Source organism: Hermetia illucens, chromosome 1 (assembly GCF_905115235.1).
Source record: "Hermetia illucens chromosome 1, iHerIll2.2.curated.20191125, whole genome shotgun sequence".
Classification (NCBI taxonomy): Eukaryota; Metazoa; Arthropoda; class Insecta; order Diptera; family Stratiomyidae; genus Hermetia; species Hermetia illucens.
In genome coordinates this window covers 27,934,097-27,961,545 of record NC_051849.1, presented here as the reverse complement: position 1 = coordinate 27,961,545, position 27,449 = coordinate 27,934,097, and the positions used below count along the sequence as shown (strand labels likewise).

At 43.8% G+C, this 27,449-nt stretch overlaps 1 protein-coding gene across 1 annotated transcript; it reads right to left on the bottom strand.

Annotated features, from left to right (window-relative positions):
• Positions 1-19,910: 19,910 nt before the first annotated feature.
• Positions 19,911-21,857, bottom strand: LOC119646949. The gene has a single exon (XM_038047643.1). The coding sequence runs from the start codon at positions 21,855-21,857 to the stop codon at positions 19,911-19,913; it is 1,947 nt and encodes a 648-aa protein (XP_037903571.1).
• Between the last annotated feature and the right edge of the window lie 5,592 nt (positions 21,858-27,449).

The window sequence follows — 27,449 nt, the reverse complement described above, 5'->3', positions numbered from 1 at the left end:
TTATCTTGTAGCTATTGTCAACAGTTATTTACAAGAACGAAGGCTTTTGTATTACACCGATGACGGACCCCATTAGTACGTTGTCTCTGCGGGTGTCCCACAGGACTCCGTACTGGGCCCACTGCTGTCGAACATCATGTACAACAATGTACTTAATGTTCTCCTTCCAGAGGAACCCACAGTGATACGCTACGCCGACGATATTGCGCACCTCGAAGATGCTGAGTTATAATCATGCGAAGCGATCAGTGCTGTTAAGGGATGACTAGAGAGTTCTGGTCTGACACTTGCGGAGGAAAAACGGAAGCGGTCCTCATCATCAAGCGCCGTGAAAGAAATTTTGCCCGTATTCAAATTGGGAATCATATCATCACTTCTAAGTCTGCCATCAAATACTTGGGAGTGATGGTAGACGGGAAACTTAGCCATAAGCACCACGTGCCGTATGTTTATGACAAAGCATCCACTGCAAGTGTGACCCTGGCAAGGATGATGCCGAACGTGGGAGGGCCAAGTTGCTTATAGCTAGGGTAGTGAGTTCGATCCTGCCCTATGCAGCTCTAGTTTAGGGAAAGGCATTGCAAGTTATATTTAACGCTAACAAACTGAGTTCAGTCTACAGAAGAACAGCCCTAAGAGTGTGCTCGGCATTCCAGACTGTTTCAGAGGATGCAATATTCGTCATCTCTGGAATGATGCCTATTGACATCTCCTTTATCGCAGACGAAGAACGCCGAAAGGGAGAGATCTCTTAATAGATGGTAAGAGCGTTGGGAACGCTCGAGAAAGGGTCGGTGGACATACAGGCTCGTCCCTGCCATCAAGGAGTGGTTGGGGAGACGGCACGGTGAGATTAATTATAATCTTACTCAATTTCTCACGGGGCATGGAGGATATCACCAGTACCTGTTCAGGTTTAAACTGGATACCTCACTCGATTGTCCAAACTGCGATGGAGTCCCAGAGGACCCAGAGCATGTATTTTTCCACTGTCCAAGGTTTGTGGAGGAAAGGAAGAACCTAAAAGAGACTCTAGGAGAGGTGCTCGCACCAGAGAATCTGATGCGGAGAATGTTAGCACGTCAAGAAGACCGGGATGCGATCAACTCCATGGTGGTATCTATCCAGAGCAAAGTGCGAAGGCGGAGGAAAGAAAAAGAAAAGCGCGGTTACGTACGCCGCGTCGAGACGAAAGGGGACCAAGCTAAAATGAACTGACTCCGCCTCGTGATTTAATGCCGTACCGTGCGGTGGTTTCACGGAACTTGGGGGAGTCGGGGGTGACTTTAGTGGGTAAGAATCCCACACGATTGCGCGTCCAGACCAGTGTCTTTTAAAGATTTCCACCTCTTCAAAAAAAAAAAAGTGTCCAGAACCAAGTAGCCTGCCAAGTAGGTCAAGACATCTGGGAGAACACTTAATACCAGATGCAAAGTTGAAAGATTTGGAAGTAGGGAATATACTAAAGTTCCTGACAGGTATAGGCTAACTTGAGATATTATGATAAATAGGTACACTACAACCAGCAAAAGGGGCACAAGACTTCTTTAAGGACATGGTGCGACTTTCCCTTAACAGAATAATAATAATAGCACAGTGGCGTGCAAGAACGTGGCAACCGAGCACTTTGTTCTTTTTTTTTAAAAAAAAAGTGCCCGACACTTCCTGTGAAGGGTGGCCAGATCTCCCATCAGGCGCGACCCCAGAATTGGGGCATACCTATTGATGTGTAAATATGTGTTCATGTACTAGGTTGTTGCAAATGAAATGGCCGTTTTGGTACTAAAATTTACAACGAATTTAAAGCTTACACAAATTTATTTATTTAATCAAAGTAGGTGCCAATCGATTCAAAATACTTCTCCCAACGAGATCACAAGAGCATGTATGCCAGTTTCGTAGAAGTCCAACTGTCGGGTGCTGATAAATTCGTCGAAGGCAATTTTGACAGTCTCTTCGTTCCTAAAATGTTTTTCTGCCAAAAAATGATCCAAATGCTTAAAAACGTGGTAGTCTGTTGGCGAAAGGTCCGGTGAATATGGTGGATGAGCCAGAGTCTCATTCTGCAATTCGTTCAAATTTTGAACCGTTGTTTTGGATACATGAGGTCGTGCATTGCCGTGAAGGAGTATCACACTATCTCTGTTGACCAATTTCGGTCGTTGAATACTCAAGTTTTGGTGCATTTGTTCGAGTTGGGCACAGTATGTCTGTGTATTAATCGTTTCTCTAGGTGCCAAAAAAGAATAGTAGATAACTCCAGCTGTAGACCACCAAACAGTCACCATTACCTTCTTCGGATGGAGGCTCGGTTTCGGCATATGCTTCGGTGGCTCATCAGCATCTACCCATTGCACTGATAGGCGAAAATTGTCGCATAATATCCACTTTTCATCACATGTCACTATTCTGTGCAAAAAAGGGGTTGCTTCCGTTGCGGGAGATTAAAGAACTGCAAATGTCCATTCGAAGCCCCATGTTTTGCTCCGTAAGGGCTTGCGGTGTACGCCCAGTTTCTCTGCAATGTCTCTCGCAGACTGACGTGTTTCGGATTCGACTAGCACACGCAACTCGTCGTTATCAATCGATGGTCCTGGATGTCCACGTGGCTCACTTTGAACGTTTACGTCGGCTGACCCGAATTTTTCGAACCGCCACCGTGTGGTTCGTTCGCTTACCGTATCAGCTCTAAATGCGATGCTAATGTTCTTGGTCGCCTCCGCTGCTTTATGACCGAGTTTGAACTCATCGAGAAAAAGTATACATTTTTGGCTCTTTTCCATCATTTTTAAGGTTTTGTGTGAAACAAAACCTTATTAGAATCGAGACGGTGTCTGTCTGTCCGTCTGTCCGTCTGTCTGTCTGTCTGTCTGTCTGTCTGTCTGTCTGTCTGTCTGTCACACCCGATTTATTCGGAAACGACTGGACCGATTGTCACGAAAATTGGTGAGAATATGTAATCTGGTGATCCCTTTACATGCAGTAAGTGGCGCCATCTTGTGTTAAGTTTAAGGGGGGGCTCCCCATACATGTGAATGGAGGGTCCAAATTTTTTTTTCACAGAATGTAGCGATGTAGGGTATCAAATGAAAGGTTTCAATTAGTACTTTTCGAATCTGGTTCAATATTTGATATTAGATGAAACATAGGGGAGTGAGGGTTCAAAATATGACCCACAAAAAGTGTAACAGGTCTCGTTCTCAGAACCTATCTAACCGAAAAATCTGAAAAAAATCACAGTGGTGCATCTCTACGAAATCTAGGCCTCAAAATATATCCGGTTCCGATATCTGCACAAATAAAGTTAATAATAGTATATTTCCACATTTTAGAAATTGACCCGGCAACCCCCCTTATGTTCATCCCAGAAGTACAAAATTTGGCACGCGTGTAATGAAGAACATAATGCACAGTTTGGTCAAGTTTGAAGAAAATCCAACTATTATTAACAAAGTTATAGGGGGTGAAACTTTACAATTTTTTGTGAATTTCGTGCACTCTACACCTGCATGACGTCATCATCACATATCAATTCGTCAATACCACAACGAAATGAGTTCTTATGAATTGGGTCGCAGAGAATTATTTTGTTTTAGTTTTTTAGTTATTTGTCAGCCAGACATGTGTGTATGTAGGTATATAATATATGCGTGCTAATGAACTTTGCGGGTAGTGCCTAATTCAAATAGATGTAAGAAGTAAATTGGAAATATGGGTACGATCAATTTATATACGTGCATATATGTGCACAGTATTCGGTAATAAGCAGTTTGTTTGTTTAGGGTGAGCGTGATATCTATGGCTGTAATATGTACGTATGTCTCGTAGTTTGGAAAAATATGAAGGATTATGTTGGATTTGTAGCTATATACGGACAGAAAAATGTGCGTTGAAGTTTCTCACATAAGATGAACACAAAACCTTTATACCCGAAGCGCGAGCTTCCGGTATTCCGACTTGTTTCCTTTTCATTCACTGTTACCACAACGATGGTCAAAGCTGAAATGACTCCTTGATTAAATGTATTAGTATTTAAACTTCATTATCCGACACCAACAGCGCCAACTAGTGGTGGTTTGATACAGCAAAGTCATAACTAACTTCACCTGATTGCCGAATCGGCCATTTCATATGCAACAACCTAATACTTTTCTTTTCTGACTGTGCATGGGCTAGTGTTTGCTCATATCTGGTGTGTGGACCAAAATGGCTATGCGAAGGATACCCAGAATATAAAACCACTATGGAAAATGTGAGAAATAGGAAACTAACAATGCAGGGGCTCGGAACCCCAGTACCGGCGGCTTTTGGGAGTGAGCAAGCGGGCTCCCGATCGTCGATATCCCTCGACCCTACTTCCAAATCTTTCAACATTGCATCTGGTATTAAGTGGTCTCCCAGACGCTTCGACCTACTTTGCACAAGTGCCGGACACTTTTTTTTTTGAGGAGGTGGAAATCTTCAAAAGACAGCGCCAGCATGTGGGATTCTTACCCACTAAAACCACCGACTCCCCCCAAGCAACCGAGTACTTTGATAGAGCTTCAGTCTTCCCGGGCGGACCTTCACAGTCTATTTTGCCAATTTTTTTTAGATTTCTGGGATAGCTCTTTCCTCTAGGTCCTCTTCGGCCACTCAGGATGACTATTTGATCATCCTACTTCCCCTAGGTTCATTACAAGCCTTCTGAATATAGAAACCCCCAAAAAATTTAATTCCGGAAGTATTATCCACCCATGAACAAAAGACTGCCCTGATCCGAAATATCGAGGTCACCACCCAACGTTCATGTTACTTGTTGCACCATCGCCCTTTCCCGTTGCAATTAAACTAGGTATTATATTCAAAGCTCCTATAACACAGATACTCCACTTTCATCCCCTTGTTACGCTGCACAAAATTCTCCCTTAACGAAATTGAATGCATACGAAAAAGGTCATTGTTATTTTTAGTTCGAGTTGATTGCAGAAGTTTCGCCTGTCTGTTAGCTTTCATGAAGTTTCCTTAATACACGGAAGTTAAAGAAGTTAATCACTTCCATCTCCTCCTATTGGAACAATGTATTTCATTAAGCTCGAGAAGTTTGAGATAAAGATTCTCAACCTACGCTAAATTATCTCTTCCTTGCCTTACTTGCGATTACTCTGGCTCCCGGACACACACTAGAAGAGAACGAAAAGTTTAATTGTTCGTAAGACATCCTCAAGATAATTATCTCATCAAATTGCTTCTTTGCGGAGTTCTCATTTGCCTCAGTTTTCCGGAGAAAGGAAACTTTTTCATTATTCATCCTGCAATCTTTACAAATATTCGTTCACACGTCGTTCAATCGCTCGTCCTCGCACTATGTGATTTTCGTGCCTGTGATTAAACAATGTAATGAACATTTTGTTCTGTGCTTTACACGCACCATACGGATTACATAGTGTTCATGTAACGAGGTATGTGCACATGGATGTAAATTCAAGCACTACCCTCCATGAGAAGTTATTCGTTTCATAGAACTTGAACAGTTCCCATTCAGATTTCCCGGAACTGCACCCAACCCAAGGCAAACAACTTTTACCCACGGGAACTTGGCATTCTCATGGGAAAACTGTTCCGAATTATATTTTTCTCTGGGAACATTCCGAACATTTTCATGAGATGGATTGAAGTACTAAAACAATGTCTGCAGGAGATGAAACTCGGAATAAAAGGGGCTGCTAATTGGGGTGCCGAAATAATTGTGGTTTGCCTTTGAGGAACACCTTTTCCACAGGAAGGTACAGTAAAGAAAACATATTTCGTGAAGTCTGAAGGAGCCTTTTGGAGGTGAGCGACTTCCAGTCAAAGGTATTCAGTGCTTTTCAAGCGCGTATCTATTCTCTGGGGGCGATAAACATCAATTTCACCAGTGCGTCAACATCAAAGTCGGATCCAATTTAACGAGAAATTATATTTCTATATTTCGTTACGTTTCCTCAATGCTTTTCCCAAATGTCAGCATATCATCGACATTTGCACGCATCCGGGAGTGGAGATATCGAATCAAACGGAAACATCCCTCCTCCACCGTGGAAGCTTTAGTACTCATCACCTAAATCCCATTTGACGCAATTGGGAAAAGTACTCTCTGCCAGCGTGGGCCCGCTGAAGTCGAGCAGAAAAAGGAGTGCTTCAGCGTGAGCGTTTTGGATAGCGAAAACACCGGATGCAGCATATTTGTAATCCCAGCGTCTGCAGGACGACCTACATTTCTCGCTTACTACCGGGCGGCAAGCGTCACCGATTGAAAGGAGTCTGCGATGCGAATAAATCGCAAAACATATTTTGAAGAGATTGCACCCAACACGCTACGCCACTAAGCGAACATGGAAAAAGTAAAAGCCTCCCCGGGGCCATTTTGTAGTTTTCCAATGTTTTGGTGCCTTTTAGTTCGGTGCGAGCATTTCGAGAGCCTTTTCTTATGCTTTCCTGCCAATTAGTAACAATCCATTAAAAATTCCTTTGACATGCAACGGTCCAGGATAATTTTCTGCAACGAAAATTCAAGGAGTAAATTTTTTTCCTCCAACTACAAGCGTTTCCCAGTTTCATGTAAATTACAAGCTCCGAGGAAGGAAAACAGAACAAACTTTGCAGAGGGTGGAAAGTATTGAAGAAATCCTCCCTTCCAGGTAAATTAAGTTTTTTGCTACTTTTACATGGACGGGAAGAGTTTCCCTTGACGAGGCGACGTTTAGAATTCATTAGGACAATGTTAATCATTGTACTCCCCGCAATGCACAAGTTTTGCGTAGGTCGTTGTGTTGGGAGTTGGAAAGTATTTCAAGGTGACATGGAAGAACAAAATTAAATTCACCAAACATTCCCTGGAGCGTGGGTGTTTTGTAAAAGAACTTGGATCCTTGCAGGGAAAAGTTTGGATTGTATATGGTGGAATGTTTCAATGCACCCTGCCGAATGGGATTGACGTAACTTTACTGAAGTATAGTAGCCTTGACCGACATCGTCGATTTTGAATAATCCATCGAACTTGGTCATATTGGTAACGCCAGATGTGCTTTTTAGATGATGGAGTTGTTTCAGAAATATGAATGTTTTGGGGGAAACAAAGGATGAAGGCAACCCTGTATAGCTATGGCATGAAAGGATAACTCTGCTTAAGATTTCATGTTGAGCAAAGCAACATCCTCCACGTCCCAGAGGAAATTGTTCGTAATAATTTAAATATGAGATAATAATCAATTTTTTTATGCTTTCCCATTGACCTGTAGGTACACCAAAATTTATTCGAACGTATCACTATGATCTATTCGTCGCTGGGAGGTAGGAAATTTCGCGCGCCGGAGACTCTGAACTGCCAACCACTTTTATGTTTGACATAGCTCATCCGGAGTAGGCTCACGGAAGCGATACGTCATGCTGGAAACTTATCCCCAACGCAGCTTGGTTTAGAGCAGGAAGATCTGTAGTGGATGCTGTCATCGAAACCGTGTAAGCGGTGTAATGCGGATATTAATTATCTGAGAAATCGTTCCGTGCTCTATGAGGCACTGGAGGGCCAAAGGAGGATCGAGATTATGTCGGAGGTAGCAGAGAAGTCCATCATAGGAAACGCTTGCCCAAATAGTCTACTCAAGGTGACAAAGGAGTCCCACCTGGTCTGTTATTCTCTTGCACAGGAGGAAAGCAGACTTGTCATATTCTTTTTTTGGAGTGGGGTAGGTGAATGCGTTTACGAACAGAGTGTTGGACTCCCGCAACAATACGCTGTCGGACCACCAGCGAAACACCTCCCTGTCATCAGAGAACTAGCCTGGAATCGTTTGACACGTTACTTTGGGCTACCCCTCCTGCTCTCCTGGCTTTGGAAGCCTTCAAGTCAGGGAATCCTTTCACCAAAGAGAGGGGAGGGGAGAAAAGGAGTTGGTAGTTCAGGGAACCCCTTGCCATCCGGTCCCTCCACCGATCGAGCTCAATCTTCTTCGCAATAAGAACAGCCCAAACATAATGTGTAACACGACTTCAGCTGCCAGCGCTCTTCAACATCTCTCTAACAATGTTGTTTTGAGAAAGTTTCCCTGTGTCTGCATAAAGCTGCTGACGGAAGCCGTTCCACCTTTCGCAAGCGAAAAAGGTGAGTTCAGCGTCATCCGCCACTCCATTGCACAACACACACTCAAGAGATCGCATCTTCCCAATATTGTGCAGGTAAGACTGAAAAACTCCATGCCAACTTAAAAGTTAGGAAAGGAAGTAATCAATCTCACCGTTCAGACGTCTCCTAATAGATATAGGGCCCAGAAGATTCGCCATTAGCCGACTCAAGGCCGCGATTCCAGCTGCATCCCTGTCCACTGCTGCTTTGATTTGCTGGAAGAAGCTCATCTTCGAATCGAGCAATAAACCAAGGTATGTAACCGTTGGTTTTGACTTTATAGTCAACTCGCCGATCGATATATCCATCCGCTTACCCGTCACATCAATATGCCAAGTCTGCTTTGCATCCGGCAACAAGTGCCGCAACTTCGTCTGCATAACCGACCAGACGCGACTCTTCGGGCATATCGAGTCTCAGCAGACTATCATAGGAAGCGTTCTAGAGGTCCGGCCCTAGGATGTATCCCTGTGCTACTCCCAACGTGATTTCCATCCTCCTCTCACCCTCTAGCGTCTCATAGAGCGGGAGCGGTCTTTCACACATTCCCTCAATATCCACAAGAGATAGTTTGGCACGTGGAATGTACCTAGCAAATCTGTCCATCTTACGGAATCGAAGGCATTTCTCACATCAAGCGTTATGAGGAGCACTATTCGTCGAGATCGGCGGCTGTGTGCCTCGGCTCGATGAACCGCGTCTACGACCTCCATAACAGCATCCACTGTGGATATCCCTGTTCTGAACCCGAGCTGCCTTGGGGATAAATCCCCTCAGTGTGGAGTTCACTTTCCATGTGCCACTCCCATATAGCAACACAGACAGAACACTAGCTAAAACAGTCTCAACTTGATCTTAGTGTTGGAATGCGAAAGCGGATCTAGCGCTGTAAAGTGTCGTTTACCCCGTGATCAACAAAGACCTCGCCCCTTTCTAGCAGCAGGGAAAAACTCATCCTTTAGGAAAGCGTTGAATGCGCCTAGTAGTAGTCCTAGCCGATAGCGAAACGCCAGCTTATATTCTTCTGCCGGGATACCATCATCACCTGGCTCCTTGTTATTTTTCTTTGAGAAAACTGCCTCTTCAAGCTCTTTCGTAATAAAAAGTGAGCCGTCCTCTGCGTCTTCCATGCTGTTGTCACCAACATTAAGAGTAATGCCGGCGCGGAGTCTCCGCAGAGCCCTGATTTTCCGGATAACAACTTTATAGCCAGTACCCTCACCTCATTGACTAAGGCCTGCCGGCAGAGAAATTTGCTTTTGTTTGTAGCGCTTCGGAGGATACACCACCAATGGATACACTCTTTTGTATGGAAGCTCCGCAGGCTGCCGTCATCAGGTTCATCAATAAATTTATGTCACTACCTCCCGCCCAGCTCTGCCGGTTTCAATAACTTTGCAACGTTTCAGAATTCACCACCACTCCACCGACGTTACCAGTGATTCCGATGGAAAGGTTACGTTGTGAATGCTCCTTCACAACCCGGTGTTTAAAGCCACGAGTCCGGTTCTCGCCACTATTTCCAGCATACGTTTCGCTCTGGAGTCTGGTTTAGGCATTCCCCACTCAAGCGCCATGGCAACGAAGTCACCTCTAGACAGGATCCACCCGTCTGTGCTCAAAACACCGTCGGGTGTTAAATAAACACGCCTTAGTGCCATCCCAAACCCAGATAGCAGCGGTTTCTCGTAAGTCGAGATGCCATAAAACAGGATTCTGGTAGTGTTCCCTGATTAGCATTAGCTATCTACATTTGTACTCTACATACCAAACAATCAATTCTGATTTTCCCGCTGTTAAGGAGTTTCCCCTGTATTGCTCAACAACTTTCACCACAGCAAGTTTTTGGTCTCAAGAATTCAGAGATGTGGTACCTATCCGAACATTGGTTACCTCTGGGCATTCACCCTTAATGACACCCTCCATTTCGACCTTCCATAGTTAAGATCTCAGATTTCCAAAGAACACGTAGGTTCTAGACTAAAAATCAGAGCCTTCTATTCCAGGCCTCTTCGTCTCACAAAACGTATTCGTGTTTGACAACTTATCCCCAAGGCAGCTCAGTCTTAGACCAGGGCGACCCACAGTGAAACAAAGAGTTATTTCGTTCAACTCGAGTACAAGTTTTTTCGAGCTTATTAAAAGAGTAGCGGGCAAGGTTAATGGTAAATTTTGGGGCTCTCATGAGGATAATGCAGTTCATTCTTCACAACGGCGCGTAAGTATGGGCTGATGCCTGTAATAAGAAGATCTATCGTAAATACCTTACAAAAGTACAGGGACGTTGAGTTTTTCGAGTGGCGTCTACCTACCGAACTCGCTCAGGCTGTGATGGCGGTCACAAGAGTAACGCTCAACGTCCTGTTCAAAACTATCTATAACCGCAAACGCGTGGACTCAACTGAGGCAATGTCGTTCTTAGGAAACCGAGGCAAGAAACAAATAAAAGGCGGGACTCAACAGAAACTTAAAAAAAAAAGATTATTTCCTTATTCAGTTTTTAAGAAGGGTTTTCAATTTCACTTGCACAAGACGGTGTTCTCTGCAGTGGGGTTTTCGGCGACGCTGATTACATCTTTCTTTCTTGTGAAAAGTTGGATGAGATTCGGCAGTAACATTATGCAGACATAAGGAAGCTCTCTCAGAGAATATTGTCAAAAACATATTGAGGAGCGCTTACAGATGGAACCGTATTCCACATTATGTTCGTATTCTTCTCCTAACGCCATTCAAAAGAACTAAATTATCTCAACTGTCTTCTCTGGGGGTCTCGAAAACAGGGATTTGCTTAAGTGCTTAAGTTCAAGGAGAGAAAATAGCAAATTGTTTTATTTGTTGTTCCAATGTAATGGTTCCCCGGAAGACTTTGAAGCTTTGAAAAGGCAATTTCCATAGTTTATGGGCAGGAGGTGCCAAAGTCAGATGGATAGATCGTATCTCACCCAGACCTGAGGCGAAAGAAACATTGGATGAGGGTGCGATTAGTCATAGACCTTGCCTTTAAAATCGCGACACACAGATCTAGAGAATGCAATCAAACTTCAGGATTCCCTATGATTTGTGAAGAAGCACGCGCCAAACCTGGCTTTGGAAAACGTCCTGTAATCGAAGCATCAATTTGTATACCGTCAGTGAAGCATAGATTGAGGGATCCGCTTTTGCACCAGGGGTATAGAACTCCCCCTTCGGAGTTTACACTTAGTCTGGAGGTCTTGGCAACAATTAGTGCGATATGCCTGGCACCAACCAACCGAAATGGCAATATCTTCGCAAGTATCGCCACCCTTCTTGGAGCAGATATTTGAGGCTACATCGTAGAGCCCAGATTTTGAAGAAGACAACTTGGCGGGTCCTGCACCCAGGCAACTCGATTTGGTTGGGTGGAATTTAGTCGAGTTTAAGCACCGCCCGCATAAGCACATATCCAGTCGTTCACGGTGCACTTTAATAACAAGGACCTGTGATATCTGACATAAGCAGTGGTCTTCATGAACGAATATGAAGAATTAGGGTACATGCTTCTCGTCGATTCACTCTCAGAGCAAACTCCTCGGAATTACATTCCACAGCAGGTCGTGCTACAGAAGAAGGTGCAAATGAACGCTTTACTGTCAATGCTTATTGAATGACGTGCTACCTCCTCCACCCCACTTCACCTGTTGATTTAGGTAATTCGGACTGGCATTATCCGCAGGAATCGAGAAAATGTTTCGATAAATTATGTGACACCAACCATCGTGATTATCAACGCATCATTTGGCGACAGCATCCGGGCGAACCTTTTGGATATAATATATCAACTGACGCCCTTTTTCTATGGGATGGCTTCGAGCGCATATATCGCGACTCGTGCATCTCGCCATTGCTGCCGGATAGCAATTGCACGAGATGTTGATGACCTCCTACTAAATCTCGATACTGAACAGCAAGCAATACACATGGTTCCTGCCATTGACCATATCCTACAGCAGGGCATATATCGCAGTTCTAAGTCCATTGAGATTTCGGTAGTACAGGCGATTTCTGGCGTTCCGCCTTCCCGAGTTAGCTATCGAGGAGTCCCTCATGTCTGTACATGACAAGCTTGCGCGAGAAGCGAATGAATTTCTCGTCCTTGACATGCCGCCAAATAAATAATAGGAGCTGAGCAAGGCGGCCAAACTCTTTGATCCTGTTGGCTTTTTGGCACCTATAATCATTCTTCCAGACAAAAATATACGAACACCGGTCACTTTTCACTATGGATTCGACGACATCAATCAGCTGCACATTCCATGGTAGTCAGGTAGGGCTTCTGGTCACATAACAATGCTTCACGGTTTTTGGGACGCCGACATACAGACTTGTGCTGCAGTCGTTATCACGTGTATTCAGGATTACTAAACTCAAGTTCATTAAAGTAATAAAAACTTGTTGTTTCTTTTTCGTTGGTGTGGGTATTTATTCTTGCAAATACCGATATTTCGGGAACCACTTGTTCCCTTCATCAGTGCAAACAACTTGTTTGCCCCTCCCCCGATATTGAAGTCGATGTGGTGACCTGTGCAGAGGCAATGACACGGCATCCGTTGGCGCAAACAGGATCGCTCAATAGAATCACAGTTTCTTGGAATCTGCGCAGGATCAGCGGTCATTGGCGGAGCTAAAGAGTACTCGGGACTGCATCTTCCTATGTTCTACTCATTTTTTATGAGAAAGAAGTCAAATTAGAAAGCACCACTTGACCCGTTTGATAGGAAGGCAGCCCCTCGGAACCCACTCCACAAAGTCGCGTCATTTCCAGTCGTCTGATTGAAGATCACTTCTCCTGGTTCTAGAAACTACAGACCTGATCTTCCTTACAACCGACTGAAGAGAGGAAGTACTCGAGTAGCAGCGGAATTCCTTGAAATTGTCACTGTGTCTATACATATATACATGTATATGTAATTTCGCCAATTGACCACAATTATTTAACAGATACTTGTTACGTTGTGTAAAAAGTACAAATGATCACGAATTTGACGAGCTGAGGTACCACATTCGTCCCTTAAAAAAATTGATTTTAACTAGCACTCAGTATACGACAACCAGCTAAGGCCAGATAAGGCTCACACTGCTTGTAGACATCACTTCACCACCATGCTTTAATAAACATCCAACTTTGTAACTCAGCATTTAACGAACATAATTAAAACTTTTTTCTTCCTGTTTCCAATTTGATCCCAAGTATGCTGGTAGCGAATGGAACTAATGGGGAGGATACTCAGATCAGCTTCCTCTTTGCTTCCTTCTTGTCTAGCTTGAAATGATTACTAAACTTTCATTCTTATCTACAAGAAATTTAATTTGCTTCGAAATCCCTCTCGAATCCTTTTCTACGATTCAAATGTATAGCATGTACGAGCACATCCGTTTATAACTATATATGCACCTACCTACGTACGAGTACTTCGTCCTTTAACACCGTGTCATGCAGTAATGCTGTTTGTGTCGTGCAAAGACTAAACCCAGGATAAAATGCATCCAAAATCCAATGGCACGTGACTTGCATTCAATAATTGAGTAAAAATTAAAGGATTTTCCCATTTAGTGGCACGCGACAAGGATTAAACGAACGGACATCAGAAGAAATGTGGAATTAATTAAGAACATATTCTTGGAAATAAATCCACAATGGAGATTTACTCCTTGAAGGGGTTGAGCTTTCTACATGTAATTATGATAGTATTGTAGAAATATTATCCTTCCTCCCCTTTTATTACTATCACATTATTTCCCATGGTCCTTGCCCTGTTTATATACTTTCGTTACTGCTATTATAAATTCAAAGGACCTGGGAATTCTTTTGTCTATTCTTAGAATTCTAAATTTACCCCAGAATCCATTTAGTCCTAAAGGATCTGGATAGAGCCTGGGAAGGATGAGAGGATACTTATGAATATTATTACCCATCAGATTCCAATTAAAATGCTGAAATACTTGATCAACACAAAAGTGATAATTAACGATCCGAATAATTAATTACAGAGAAGGATAAACGAAGGACAATTGTGCTCAGTGAAAATGTAAATTGAATTTTACAATGAGATTATGGGAAAACTTGAAAAGTCTGAGTTGAAATTGATTTGATTTAAATTGATTGTAAACGAATGGCGGAGGAGTGGATGGCCCGATTTAATAAAATTAATAATGTTGTGAGAGAGGCACTTTCACCAATTGACGACCCAATTTTCCGTTAATCCCAGAGTTTTCGGAAAACTGATAAAAAGACAATCGAACTATGATGGTAAACTTTCGCAATTTTCAATCAATTTCGTCTGATTCCTTGGATGAAACAATACTCCGGGATTATTTCTGGAAGATATTTGATTATCCAGGTCCAGGCTTTGAGAAAAAATATTATAAGCAAATATGCATCGCAGATAAGATAAGATTTTGGGGGTCTCACCAAAAACACGCTCAACCATGGAAGGATTTTTGAAGGACAGAAGCCCGAAGCTTTCATCATGAGAGAAACCAGAAATCCGACTATGGTCGGTACCTCCGCGGCACTGCTGCCTAAATCGACCAGAAAGAGGAAGGGGAAGACTCGGCAGAGTGAAACTTCAGACACTAAGAAGACGGACTACAGACTAAACCCTGCCTGTCAGAACTTCCTACCCCGCCTTTACCAAGAAAAGCGGAAGGAGAGGAAGCTGGTGGGTGTGGACGCATCTGCCCTAATATCGGTATGTCGACACCAGAGCCTGGAAAAACTCTAAACCGATAGGAAGAAAAGCTACTGCGGAACGCGAGACTTCTCGTGAGACACGGGGTGTGACCAGACCACCAGATGGAGCAATGTGTAAAGAAATTGGGCGCTAGGAACCTTTGGTGGAGGGTAGGGACATGCTAGTTACCCCACATGCGTAGTGGATAACGATCGATTGTGCTCGTCATTAAATTGAGACAAATTTCAATGAAGCTGGTCCTTCGATAGGAATACCAATACGAAGATGGAAAGGAACGTTACAGAAGCGCAGGCAGTGATTTCGTTTCTGCTAGTTGCTGTGAGAGTTCCCTCGCAATGGCATAGAGGCACTTCTGACCGCCCATGAAAAAAATGTTGAATCCCGGACCGAAACCAATGTTTTCATAGTGAACTCCTCTATTTGAAATGCAAGGAAGTAGCTTGATTTACGATTAAAAAGAGACTGAATCAAAGACACCGCAGTATGGACCGTTGTTGGATCGGTATAACCTCGGAATCGAAGAGATGAAGGTAGCTGCCAAGAGACTCCCTTCGGACATCACCGTAGTGGAGTCCAAAACATATAAAGGTGGAAGCAAGGGATTTTAACAATCCAAATGGTGAGAAGTCTAAGACTACGAATCCACTCGCGACTTGATTGTTCAAAGTTGAGACACGGACATTGGAAGGCTTACTAATTCCACCAGATTTATGTTCCCCCACTGAGAAGTCTGTGGATCACACATTATCAAATTCAGTGGAAAGCCTGCACTCAGTGTCTACGGCACGTTCAGCCAGAAAGGGGAGTATAACAACTCCCATACTGAGAGGAACCGGAAGCCGGTGGGACTCCTTAACAGGGATGATTGAACAGGACAGGTGACAGAAATGGAAGACAGAGAATTGTCGGTTTCTATAAGCTAGACAACATGAAAGTGTTGCAAGGGGAATTAGGACATTGCGATAGTGGTGGTTCTCAATAAGAAAGCGAAGACCACTTTATTGCTCCTTGAACACTTCAAAGCACCTGGCAGGGATGCTAGAGATACGTTGGAGAGGGCTGCACGCCTAGGTTTATGACTAAACCCGGGAAAATTTTGATAGACTGCTTGAATAACACATCCACGAGAAGACGCTAAGGTTGCACTCACTAAATAAAAACCCACATGTTTGCCAACTTGGAAAATCCTGGAAGCCTGCTCTTCATTCCTTTCATTTAAAGTGGGCTTTCCCCTTGGGAGAATATGGAACAGTCTTTTTAGGCTGAAGCTTATCCGATCATAGGGGCAGCAACCAGGGTGATAACAAGTGGTTGAAGGGCAGGCGCATCGAAATCTGTAGCCATAGTGTAGCTACATTAAGGGCATTGAGCGAAGTGTACAACCAGGTCTTAAAAGAAAATCAGAAGTGATAGGAGTTGTTCACAAAGAGAGTAGGAAAAAGATGTTGGGGAATTTTTAAGCGAGGAACACATCGAGTAGCATTTGTTAGCTTGTTTACCGAGGATCAATGCACTAAAATACCAAAATTAGATTGCCAGAGAGCACAACCAAACGAAGACGACTGACAGAAAATGTAGGGTCGTAAAGCAAACATCGGTAGATGACGAAAAAGGGAAGGAAAGCCATGAAATAATTGAGGAGGGGAAGTTGAATAAAGAGTGTTTAGAAAGGAGAGAAAATCAAAAGTTTTAAAGAAATCAGTACAAATAACGTGCTTGAAACAGTAGACAACAATAGCACGTGAGCAAGTGCCCGATCAACCAACCATTGCCGATCTCTCGAAGATTTGAAAAGAAAATGAGAGGCGAAAGATAGAGCGGTAGTCCCCAGCTAGAGTAAGTGCTCGGCTTTTGAGAAAGCCCCACCTCTTCCTGGAAATATTGAATGATATCAAAAAACCTTATAACGTAGTTTCTATGATGAAGAGCGATAAAGATTTTTGGCTCATTCAAAAACAAGCAAGTAGCAACATCTTTAATATCCTTCTCCTCAATGAATCTAGGCGCGGAAGATAGAGCATAAATTGGCAGAACCCCGGTATGATGTCCGTAGTGGCGATGTATTGCAAGCTAAATCCTGCCCGTTAGAACCTTCTCCAACACCTTTAACGAAACAACCGGAAGATAGATCTGCGTTGACCAAACACCGCTAGATCGAAAACAGAGAAATGCTTTGCATGAAAGAATCTTTTTGGATGACGACATGGGAACTGTTGCACCACTAAATTCGGCAATTCTTGGAGATATCAATCGTAAGTGATCCGGGTCTTTAGCGGTGGAGTGGGGGGCGAAATTGAAACTTAAAGAGCTCTGGATCCGATCCAATGAAAGCTTTGAGTTTGAATCAGCAAAGGTAGCTCTAATTCAATGATTCATAACAGGAGAACCTATGTTCTAATGTTAAAATCGTTAGCAACAACCATGCTGAAATACCCAGGACCTGGTTGCTGCCATCTGTGCACTTGCCCTATAATTTTCAGTGTCCTCCACCGATGCAGCAGGTAAGGAATCTAGTAGCCTATGCAGAATCAGGTGGTTTTTTGCTTTTAATAGGCTTTGATGCGGAGGCTCAAGGTATTATTTGGGAAGGTAGCAAAACTCGGCTTCGGCTGGTGACTTCCAAAGAATGTACGCATCATAGAAAATTCGCATGCAGAAGCGTGTTGTGACTCAGAGAGACTACTTTCAAGACTTCTAAAATTTTGTAATAATAATAATAATATGTTCAATAAATTTTGTTTGCGGATTAAGAGACCCCCAGACTCTTCCTTCCTTAGGAGAATAGCAAGTGATTTTCCCTGGATCTGCCAAAGCGAAAATGATTAGATTAACTATCCAGTTTAAACCTGTATATCTGCGGTATCTCTCCTGCCCCAAAGGCAAACGCATGTCTCCGTGCCTTGAATCTAGACCTTTATATTTTTGATCAGTCCATAGGTTTATCTCAACGTTTCATCTATTTCCGAATTTTTCACATGCCGAGCAAAGAAAAAGCTCATTATAGATGCACGTTATTTCATCGGCAGGATGTCAATTGACATCACACGAACGATAGCGTGCGCCTCATTGTACGAAATGGCCCTGATCCTTTGAGGGTTCTATGTGATAAATAATACAGCTCTCCAACTGGATTGCCACTGTAACTATTTATACCAATGGGTGGTTCAGGGCCCCCTGACGATCAGGGTAACCACTAGATGGCTTAATCCAAGAATATTCCAAACGCTGCTTGAATTGAGCCTAGCGTCTGTTATCACACTTAGGTGTTCAATTAGAAGTTATGATTTCCCCATCGCTGCTCGCCAGGAGTCGATGGAATTACAGCCGAATTGTTTAAATATGGAGGTGACCAATTGCACCAAGTGATTCATCAACTTATGTTCAAAGTATGGGACAGCGAATCAATACCTGACGACTGGTAAAGAGGCATTATCTGTCTCATACATAAAAAGGGAGATATCAAGCAGTGCAGCAATTATAGAGGTATCACGTTGCTGAGTGCCATCTATAAGATATTCTCCTCTATCTTGCTAGGCCGGATAGCCCCATACGCCCACAACATCATTGGCCCATCCAAAGAGGCGTCAATCCTGGGAAATCAGCAACAGATGAGATTTTCTTTCTCCGGTAAGCGATGGAAAACTGTTGGAATATGGAGTTCAGTTGCATCTGTTCATCGGCTTTAAAGCCGTCTATGATAACATAGCCAGGGTAAAACTGTACAAGACCATGAGAGAATTCGGTATCCCAATGAAATTGATAAGACTGGCTGGGCTCACCTTGACCAATGTGCGAGTCCAAATAAAAGCAGCAGGTTCACTCTCAAGACCATTCAACATCAACAACGGTCTAAGACAAGGAGATGCCCTATTATGCGTCCTCTTCAACCTGACCTTGGAAAAAGTGATTCGCGATGCAGATATAAATGCGAGAGGCACTATCCTCTTCAAGTCCACCCAACTACTTGCCTATGCTGACGATATCGATACCATGGGAAGAACGACCCGAGATGTACGGTCTACCTTCATCCAGGTCGAGCAGGCGGATATCGGCGCGAGACTTGGACTGCACATTTATGAAAGCAAGACGAAGTACATAGTGGCAACGTCAGCGCCAAAACCAAAAGAACGAACAACATCGAATCGCACTGGTCAAACGAAAACAATGAAGATAGGAGACTAGAACTTTGAGACCGTTGAAAATTTCTCCTATCTAGGGTCAGCTATGACGATGAAATCCACGCACGGTTGTTGGCAGTCAACAGAGCCTATTTCAGCTTACTGTACAAGAGAATGATCTTGCAAGTCCTTATGTATTTCTCGGAGACTTGGGTTCTTAACAAAAAAAACTGTGAACTCTTGGCCGCGTTCGAGAGAAGAATCCTCCGAAGAACTTTTGGCACCCTACATGAAGATGGGCGATTCCGTAGCCTACATAGCCACGAAATCTGTGAGCGATACCGAAAATCGGTGGGCGTGTCATTTAATCCGTATGGATGAGGATATTCTAGCCCAGAAAGTCTATGAGGGCAGTATCTATTGTAAAAAAAGGAGACGAGGCAGACCCTGCCTAAGATGGGGCGATGGCGTAGGTCAGGACGCCAGACAGCTTTTAGGGATATCGAATTGGTGGACCTCGGCGTAAAACCGGGGTGTTTGGAGTTCCTTATGATGGCAGGCCTAGACCAGATGCTGGTTGTTGCACCGTTGATGATGGTGATGTTACGGTGCAGCCTGTGATGCCCCCTATTCTCATCGGTATCGTACTAGGTTTAAACTCTTATTTTTTTAAGTACAGGTTGAATGGAGGCCTCTTGATAATCATCGCCGTTTGAGTTTTGAACTTCATAAATAATAACCACTAAGAAATGCATACAATTTTATTTTTTATAGGTACATATGTCTGCCTGCTTGAGATAATATGATCAATAGGTACACTATAACCAGTAAAAGGGGCACAATAGTTCTTCAAGGACGCGGTGCGACTTTCCCTTAACAGAATAATAATAATGTCCGCGTTCAAGATTTCATAAAGTCGAGAAAGAAATCCTTTTCTCATGGCAGATATCCATCAAATAATATATCCAACGAATCGTGCCTCGCCATTTGTCTTTGATGCCACCACCAATAGAGATGTTCACCCATAAACGCCAAGACACTAAGAATAATCCCAAAGAACCACATGTAAAATGTACATTGTAGGTGTTCCAAGGACAATACTACTTTAGGTTCAGCCTCCCTATCTGGAACGTGATCTCTCTCACCATATTTGTATGCATCCTCATCCCGGACAAGCAGTCCTGAAATTACAGCCTGATACTCTGCCATTCCTTCCCAATATTGAATGAGTCCTGATTCGTAGAACGAACTGAGGAGCGAATTGATTTTTCCAAGCAGCGCTGAACCGACGGTTACAATGTACACTCTTGCCTCGAAAACCACAATCTCATCCATAATATGATATGTTGGGCGACCTGCATTCTGGTCATAGGTTTGAGCAAGGAAATACTTGGCCTTATCAGTGCGTAGAACGTAAGCTGAGTTTCGGGGACGGTATCGCAAATAATCAAAGTAGTCCATGTTGAGACGTCGAATTTTCGGTTCTAAAGTGTTCCACGTATGATCATCTAAAGCTACTTTCATTGGCTTTAAAAGCGGAAATGCAACTCCCAATTCTAGTGAAGAGTTAGCTAATTCACTCAAATGATCGATATCTTCTTCATACCGAACAAGCACTAGGGAGCTGACGAGTTTTCCAACAAACATGCTTGTTACCAGGAGGCTGAAAATGAGCCACGACAAAAGCATGTAACGCAATGTGATGAGACGTGACAACCGGATCAAAGCATCTCCGAAGAACAATTGGAATAGAAGCAGGACTATTTCCGTGAAGCTGTAAACATCCTTTGCTTGTCGATTCTTAACTTTTTTTTCAATCTCCTGGATTGCATAGAAAAAGCCAATAGTTAGGCAGAAGATAGCTACCCATGCTATCCAGGCACACACGGACAAAGTATTGAAAATGCTGCACACCATTGACATGCGTTTCGCTTTAGGGACAACCACACATAAATCCACTCGCTCGAATGAGTTTGTCTGTTCAACATAACTTGCATCCTCCAAAGTGACATATCTTGCGTTGAATCCAATATCAGCTCGCCCTGCAGCCACGTCTCCCAGAGCGCCAGAATTGTATGTCCCATAGATATCAGCATCCTTTGGGTAAATATACTGCACGGACGCATTGAGGTGGTCAATGATGGTTCTTGCAATGTACCCATCAGCTCCGTCGTATCCTAATCCGTCCTTCCTTGGGACAGATCGAACGGGGTCATCAAACATTGCAATCCGAATGGGCAAACCGTTCAAGTTTCTCACATTATTTTGAAAAAGTGCCTTATATTCGACGTTGGTTAAATTCACAATCGTTATATTCCCGCGCGCTGAAAAGGGGTCGTATCCCAGAACTTCGATTGTATTTGTTTTGAAAACCGCCACTGCGTTAAGGACCTGCTTCCTCCACAACGTTTTGAAAAGATACATTGCCAATCTGCTCACCTCCTCACTCGTTACCGTGTTATCGAAAAATGTGAATATATATCTCAACAGCATCTTTCGCCTCGTACACTTTTCCACAGAATTCGTAGATTTAAGGATGTTTTCGATATTCGCCTGTTTAATTATGAAAACATGAACCGAAACAAAGTGGATTTCCCGGTATCGATGTGTCTCGCCAACAGTTCGTACAAACAGGGGTGCGGATTTGCATTCACTCAAGATTTTAATAGCATCATCCGCAAGGCCCCGTAAGTAACACGGGTCGAAGTAGAGATGAATCACGTGAACCTCCAAGGCACACACAATATCACGAGTCCTGTTCATAAGGAAATCCTCGAAGTTGGCTTTGGAATCCAAAATATTCCGAGTGTGTACTTCCTGAAAGTTCCAAGCTTGAGACGTGGCAAGGAGTGATAATATGGTGACGAGCTGAATGGAAGCCATCGTAGATTGAAAGCAAATCCCGACTGAAGGAGTGATAGCATTAGTGGTGGTAATTAAGATCCATTTCAGAGCAGATGGCATCGTTAATTGGAACTTCTTAAGTAAACAGAAAGGTAATTAGCAATTAGTATGATGTTATCTTTTAGGTTACGAACAGCACGGTTGGATAATAATATTCTGTTGGAAGAATAGAATGCTTCTACGCAGGAATTTGATGGGGATGTCTTTAGCTGGCTACATCATTTTCTGTTGTTTAACAATTAGCGTTTATGTCTTCCCAAAATTTTGTTGGCCTGAAGAAGTGTATTCTTTATAACTTTATTAGCATAATCGAATTTTCTGTCTTTAATCAAGCCACTAATTTATATGCAACATCAAGGGAACAGACCTCCCTTCCCGTCGCATTTTAGTTGCTCCTAATTGAGAGTAGTAAATGGCCCTCCTTTGAACAATGCAGTCTACTTTACATCTTTTAAATGGTATTCCCAGAATTGTGATTTATTGTGTAACTGAATTGCGCCCTTTTATTTGATACCCCACATGACTATATTTTATAAAAAAAATCCACCCTCCTTTTGCATGCATAAAAAACCCCTCAACTCAGCAGAAGATGACACCACCGCTTCTCACTCTCGCTTGTAAGGAATTGCCAAATCTTCCATCAAACGCGATCCTAGCTGGCGGATAGGGGAATACCTATTCATCATCATCAACAGCGCAACAACCGGTCTAGGCCTGCCTTAATAAGCAAATGCAGACATCCCGGGTTTGCGCCGAGGTCCACCGAATCGATATCCCTAAAAGCTGTCTGGCACCCTGCCCTATACCATCGTTCCATCTCAGGTAGGGCCTGCCTCATCTTCATTTTCTACCATAGATGTTGCCCTTATAGACTTTCCGGGCTGGATCATCCTCATCAATACAGATTAAGTGACCCGCCCACCCTATTGAGCCGGATTTTATTCACAACCTGACGGCCATGGTATCGCTCATAGATTTCGTCATTGTATAGGCTGCGGAATCGTCCATCCGAACGCGGCCAAGAGTTCGCAATTTTTCTTGCAAAGAACCCAAGTCTCCGAGGAATACATGAGGACAGGCAAGATCATTGTCTTGTACAGTAAAAGCTTTGACCCTATGGTGTTGGCTGACAACAACGGTGTGCGGATTTCATCATCGTAACTGTTATCGGTTTTAATTTTCGACCCTAGATAGGAGAAATTATCAACGGTCTCAAAGTTGTAGTCTCCTATCTTAATTCTTCCCGTTTGACCAGTGCGGTTTGATGTTGTTGATTGGTTGGTTTTTGGTGCTGACGTTGCCACCATATACTTTGTCTCGCCTTCATTGCTGTGCAGCCCAAGATCTCGCGCCAATTACCGCCTGCTCAATCTGGATGAAGGCAGTTTGTATGTCTCGGGTCGTTCTTCCCATGATGCCGATATCGTCAGCGTAGGCCAGTAGTTGGGTGGACATAAAGAGGATCGCACCTCTTGCATTTACCTCAGCATCACGGATCACTTTCTCGATGGCCAGGTTAAAGAGGGCACATGATAGGGCATCCCCTTGTCATAAACCGTTGTTGATGTCGAATTGCCTCGAGAATGATCCTGCTGCTTTTATCTGACCTCACACATTGGTCAGGGTCAGCCTAGTCAGTCTTATCAGTTTCGCCGGGATACCGAATTCTCTCATAACCGTGTACAGTTTTACCCTGGCTATGCTATCATATGCGGCTTTAAAGTCGATGAAGAGATGGTGCAACTGATGTCCATATTCCAACAGTTTTTCCATCGCTTGCTGCACAGAGAAAATATGATCTGTTGATGATTTGCCTGGAGTGAAGCCTCTTTGGTATGGGTCAATGATGTTCTGGGCGTATGGGGCTATCCGGCCTGGCAAGATATCTTATAGACGGTACTCAGCAACGTGATACCTCTATAATTGCTGCACTGTGTGATATCTCCCTTCTTATGTATGAGACAGATAATGCCTCGTTGCCAATCGTCAGGGATTAATTCGCTGTCCCATACCTTGAGCACAAGTTCATGAACCACTTGGTGTAACTGGTCGCCTCTATATTTAACCCAACGTCATTGCACCTGATATTCCACAATAGTGGGACCAGGCCAGAGCCTTGTGGAACCCCTGAGGAGGGAACGTGCTTCTTGGGTCCATCGCTCGTGAGGTCTATGACCAAAGCCACCTTATTTTTAAATAACTGTCAATAAGCAGAGTTAATATTTCAATTGACCGATTTGAATGCATTTTGTACAACAGGGATAACCACTACGGAATACGTACTTGCTAGTGTTACCCTTGCCGTATATTGCACCAAGTCAGTAACCAGTTTGAAGGCGATGATAGTTGCTGTAGGTCATCAGAAGCCAAATTGTCGGTTTAATTGGCCTACCAAATTCTCAGCAACCGTAAGTAACATTCCTTACCCGCTCCAGCATTTTTTTGTAGTTTCCAAAAAGGATGTGGATCTAATCGATGATAATTTACTGGCTATAAGCACCAACGCTATCCTCTCTACAAATATGTCCAGTTTTAACTTAACAGTCTGCCTAAAGACTTGTTCGGTTTATCACTTCTTCACTTGTTACTGCGAGTTTCATTATCACGTTTTACAGTATTGAAAGGCTTAAATTTTAAGCTAGCAAGCTTCCTTGTATGTATGCTTTTCCACCTTCTGGTTGGTTCCTAATTACTGCTCCCTGGGCCGCTTGTCTAGCACAATGACACGTCAGCCAAATATCAGAAAATTCCTGTTCAGTCAGAACTTAGCCCTCTACCAAGGAAACTATAACGTCGTATGCTACCATTGCGCACTCCTGTGATTTGAGGCGCTCTTTCCGAGATTGAAGCTTGTATGGTGTCTTAGTTCAAACTCATCTCCATAGATATTTGACCGTCGATTGCTTTCACGAACAGCTTGTCATGCTTCTGCTTCTGGAAATGTAGGCCCCCAACCACTTTGCTTGTTTTTTAGGGTGTTGTACTTAGTGATATTCCATGGTAAAATGCGAGCTAGCGAAGAACTAACGAAAGTCGAGTCTATAACCAAGCAAGTGTTAATTTGACCACCACTGTGCAGACACGTTCAAAAGACAGCTAATATCTGAATTTGAAGCACTTTCGTCCAGACACTTGCCCTGTATAAGCATCTCATACTCAGCTTACCTCCCACTGGACTTTCTTGGCTCCAGTATGCGATTTTCCTTTTGGTTCTTCCAGCTCTTACTGACGTTTTCCCCCAGTTTTCACCGTTCTTAGTACGTCTGTATAGGATATAGTACCCGTGCTTGAAGTCAAAATGCTGTAATGAACTCATGGGAATAGGAGGATCAGACGATCATCCTAAGTGGCCGAGAACGACCTAGAGGGAAGACCTATCTCAGAAATCTAAAAAGATGGCGAAAATGACCGTGAAGGTCCGCCCGCTAAGAGCTAAAGCAGCAGAGCTAAAACTGAAAAATAAAAAAAGGCTCGACCGCGCGCGTGGAGCCGTAAGTCTCCTCTTGGCAGCGTTAGAGACAGATAATGCCTCTTTGCAAGTCGGCTGTAATTCCATCGACTCCTGGCGACTTATTATTTTTAAGCCGATGAATTGCACGGACTGTTTCTCCTATACTTGGTAGTGGCAGTATTTGTCCGTCGTCTTCAGTTGTCGGGACCTCCAACTCACCGAGGTTCTGGTTGTTCAATAGTTCATCAAAGTACTCAACACTACCTATTTTAAATCAGATTTCCTTCTTCGTCTCGGCAGGATGAGCATCGAGGGGGGGGGGACTATGACCTCCGCAATTCGAAACAAAACGTCTGCAAGGCGTCTTTACAAGACACATGCTGGATATCAGAAGTAAACTGGCTGATATAACTCAAGTGCCTAAGTTTTGTCTAAGCGCGAATGTAAGAGGCTTGTGGTCCGTGAACACAGTGAACGGCTTGCCGTCAAGGGAGAAATGGAAGTATTTTATAGCAAGGTACGCGGCGAGTAGTTCACGATCGTAGGCGCTGTAGTTGCGTTGAGCTGGGTTGAGCCATTTTGAAAAGAAGCTCAACGGTTGCCAGATTTGATTCAACCGTTGGTGCAGAGCGGCGCCTACCGCAGTATCTGAGGCATCGACAAACACAGCTAGGGGAGCTGTCCTAATCGCATGGACGGCCTCAGCAGACCACACAACCTCGCAGGAGTCTTTAGTTTTGGGTCCAGACAATTAGGCGTTCAGGGTCGCTTGATGATGAGCGGCCCTGGGCAAGAAACGACGATAGAAATTTAACATGCCCAAGAACCATCGCAGATCCTTCACCATGGCTGGTAGTGGAAAACTGTTAATCCCCTCAACCTTGTCTGGCTCTGTTTAGATACCGTCAGGGGTAACTAAGTGGCCGAGAAATTTCACCTGTTTCTGTAGAAATCTGCATTTTTCAACGTTTAAGACAAGTCCGGTCTGAAGGAGACATTGAAAAGTGCACTCGAGATGCTCTAAGTGCTCAGATTCGGAAGCGGATGAGACGAAAACATCATCCATATATATGATACAAAACAAAAGTTTAAGTTTCGTAAAACAGAGTGGATGAACCTCTGGAAAGTCATCCTAGTGAACTCGAAGAGTCCGAAAGTTGTGCAAATAGCCGTCTTCAGAATGTCCTCGGGGTACGCCTTGGCTAGATCCACAGTCGTAAAAACACGACAATCCGTTAGTGAGTGCGCAAAATCATGGATGAGTGGTATGGAATCTCGGGCTGGAACTGTCTGAGCGTTCAGACGCCTATAATCTACACCTGGCCGCCATTCGCCATATGAAGCAGAGAGGACCAACAACAACCAACAAATTTTCAAACTCCCTCTTCACAACAGCAAGCTTCTTGGGTGAAAGAGGACGCACCTTTGAGAAGATTCCAGAGCTGGTGGTATTGATAAGGTGCTGCAAATCGTACATCACCGGCTTGGAGAAACTATTTTCCGTAATAATGCTGCGGAACTTTCGGAGGAGTTCGCGAATGCAATGTTCAGCAACATCCTCGAAAATTATCAAGCGAGTGTCATCTCGATAGGCAGAAATCTTCCTTGACGTCTGTAACGAGGTTACGGGGTCTATTGAAGTCTTGTTCTGCAAGTCAACCAGCAGCCCACAGTGACACAGGAAGTCTGCGCCTAATATGGGGATGCTGATGTCCGCTAAAATGAAACGCCACGAAAACGTTCGACGGAGTCCGAGACTCACGTCCACCTGCCTATAACCATAAGTGCTGATGGGAGAGTAATTCGCGGCGGCTAAACGCAGGTTTTGCGGAATAAGGGTGTTCGGACGGGGTACCGGGAGAACCAGCAAGCAACGTCTGCTTAGGAGGTCGAAGATTGTAAGGCGGCGTGATACTACGCTTCGTGTAGCCGTTGCCGAGGCACCCAGCGAGTGTAGTTTTTTTATTGCGCTAAACGTGCATCCGGTGGTACACTTAGTCGTTTCAGCTCCGTATTTCCGATGGTACCAACAAAACGTCGAGGCCGATGAGGATCCCGGGGTACAACTACCCGAACGCCCCTTTCAGGAAGTAGACCTCGACCATGATTGCGATCGAGAT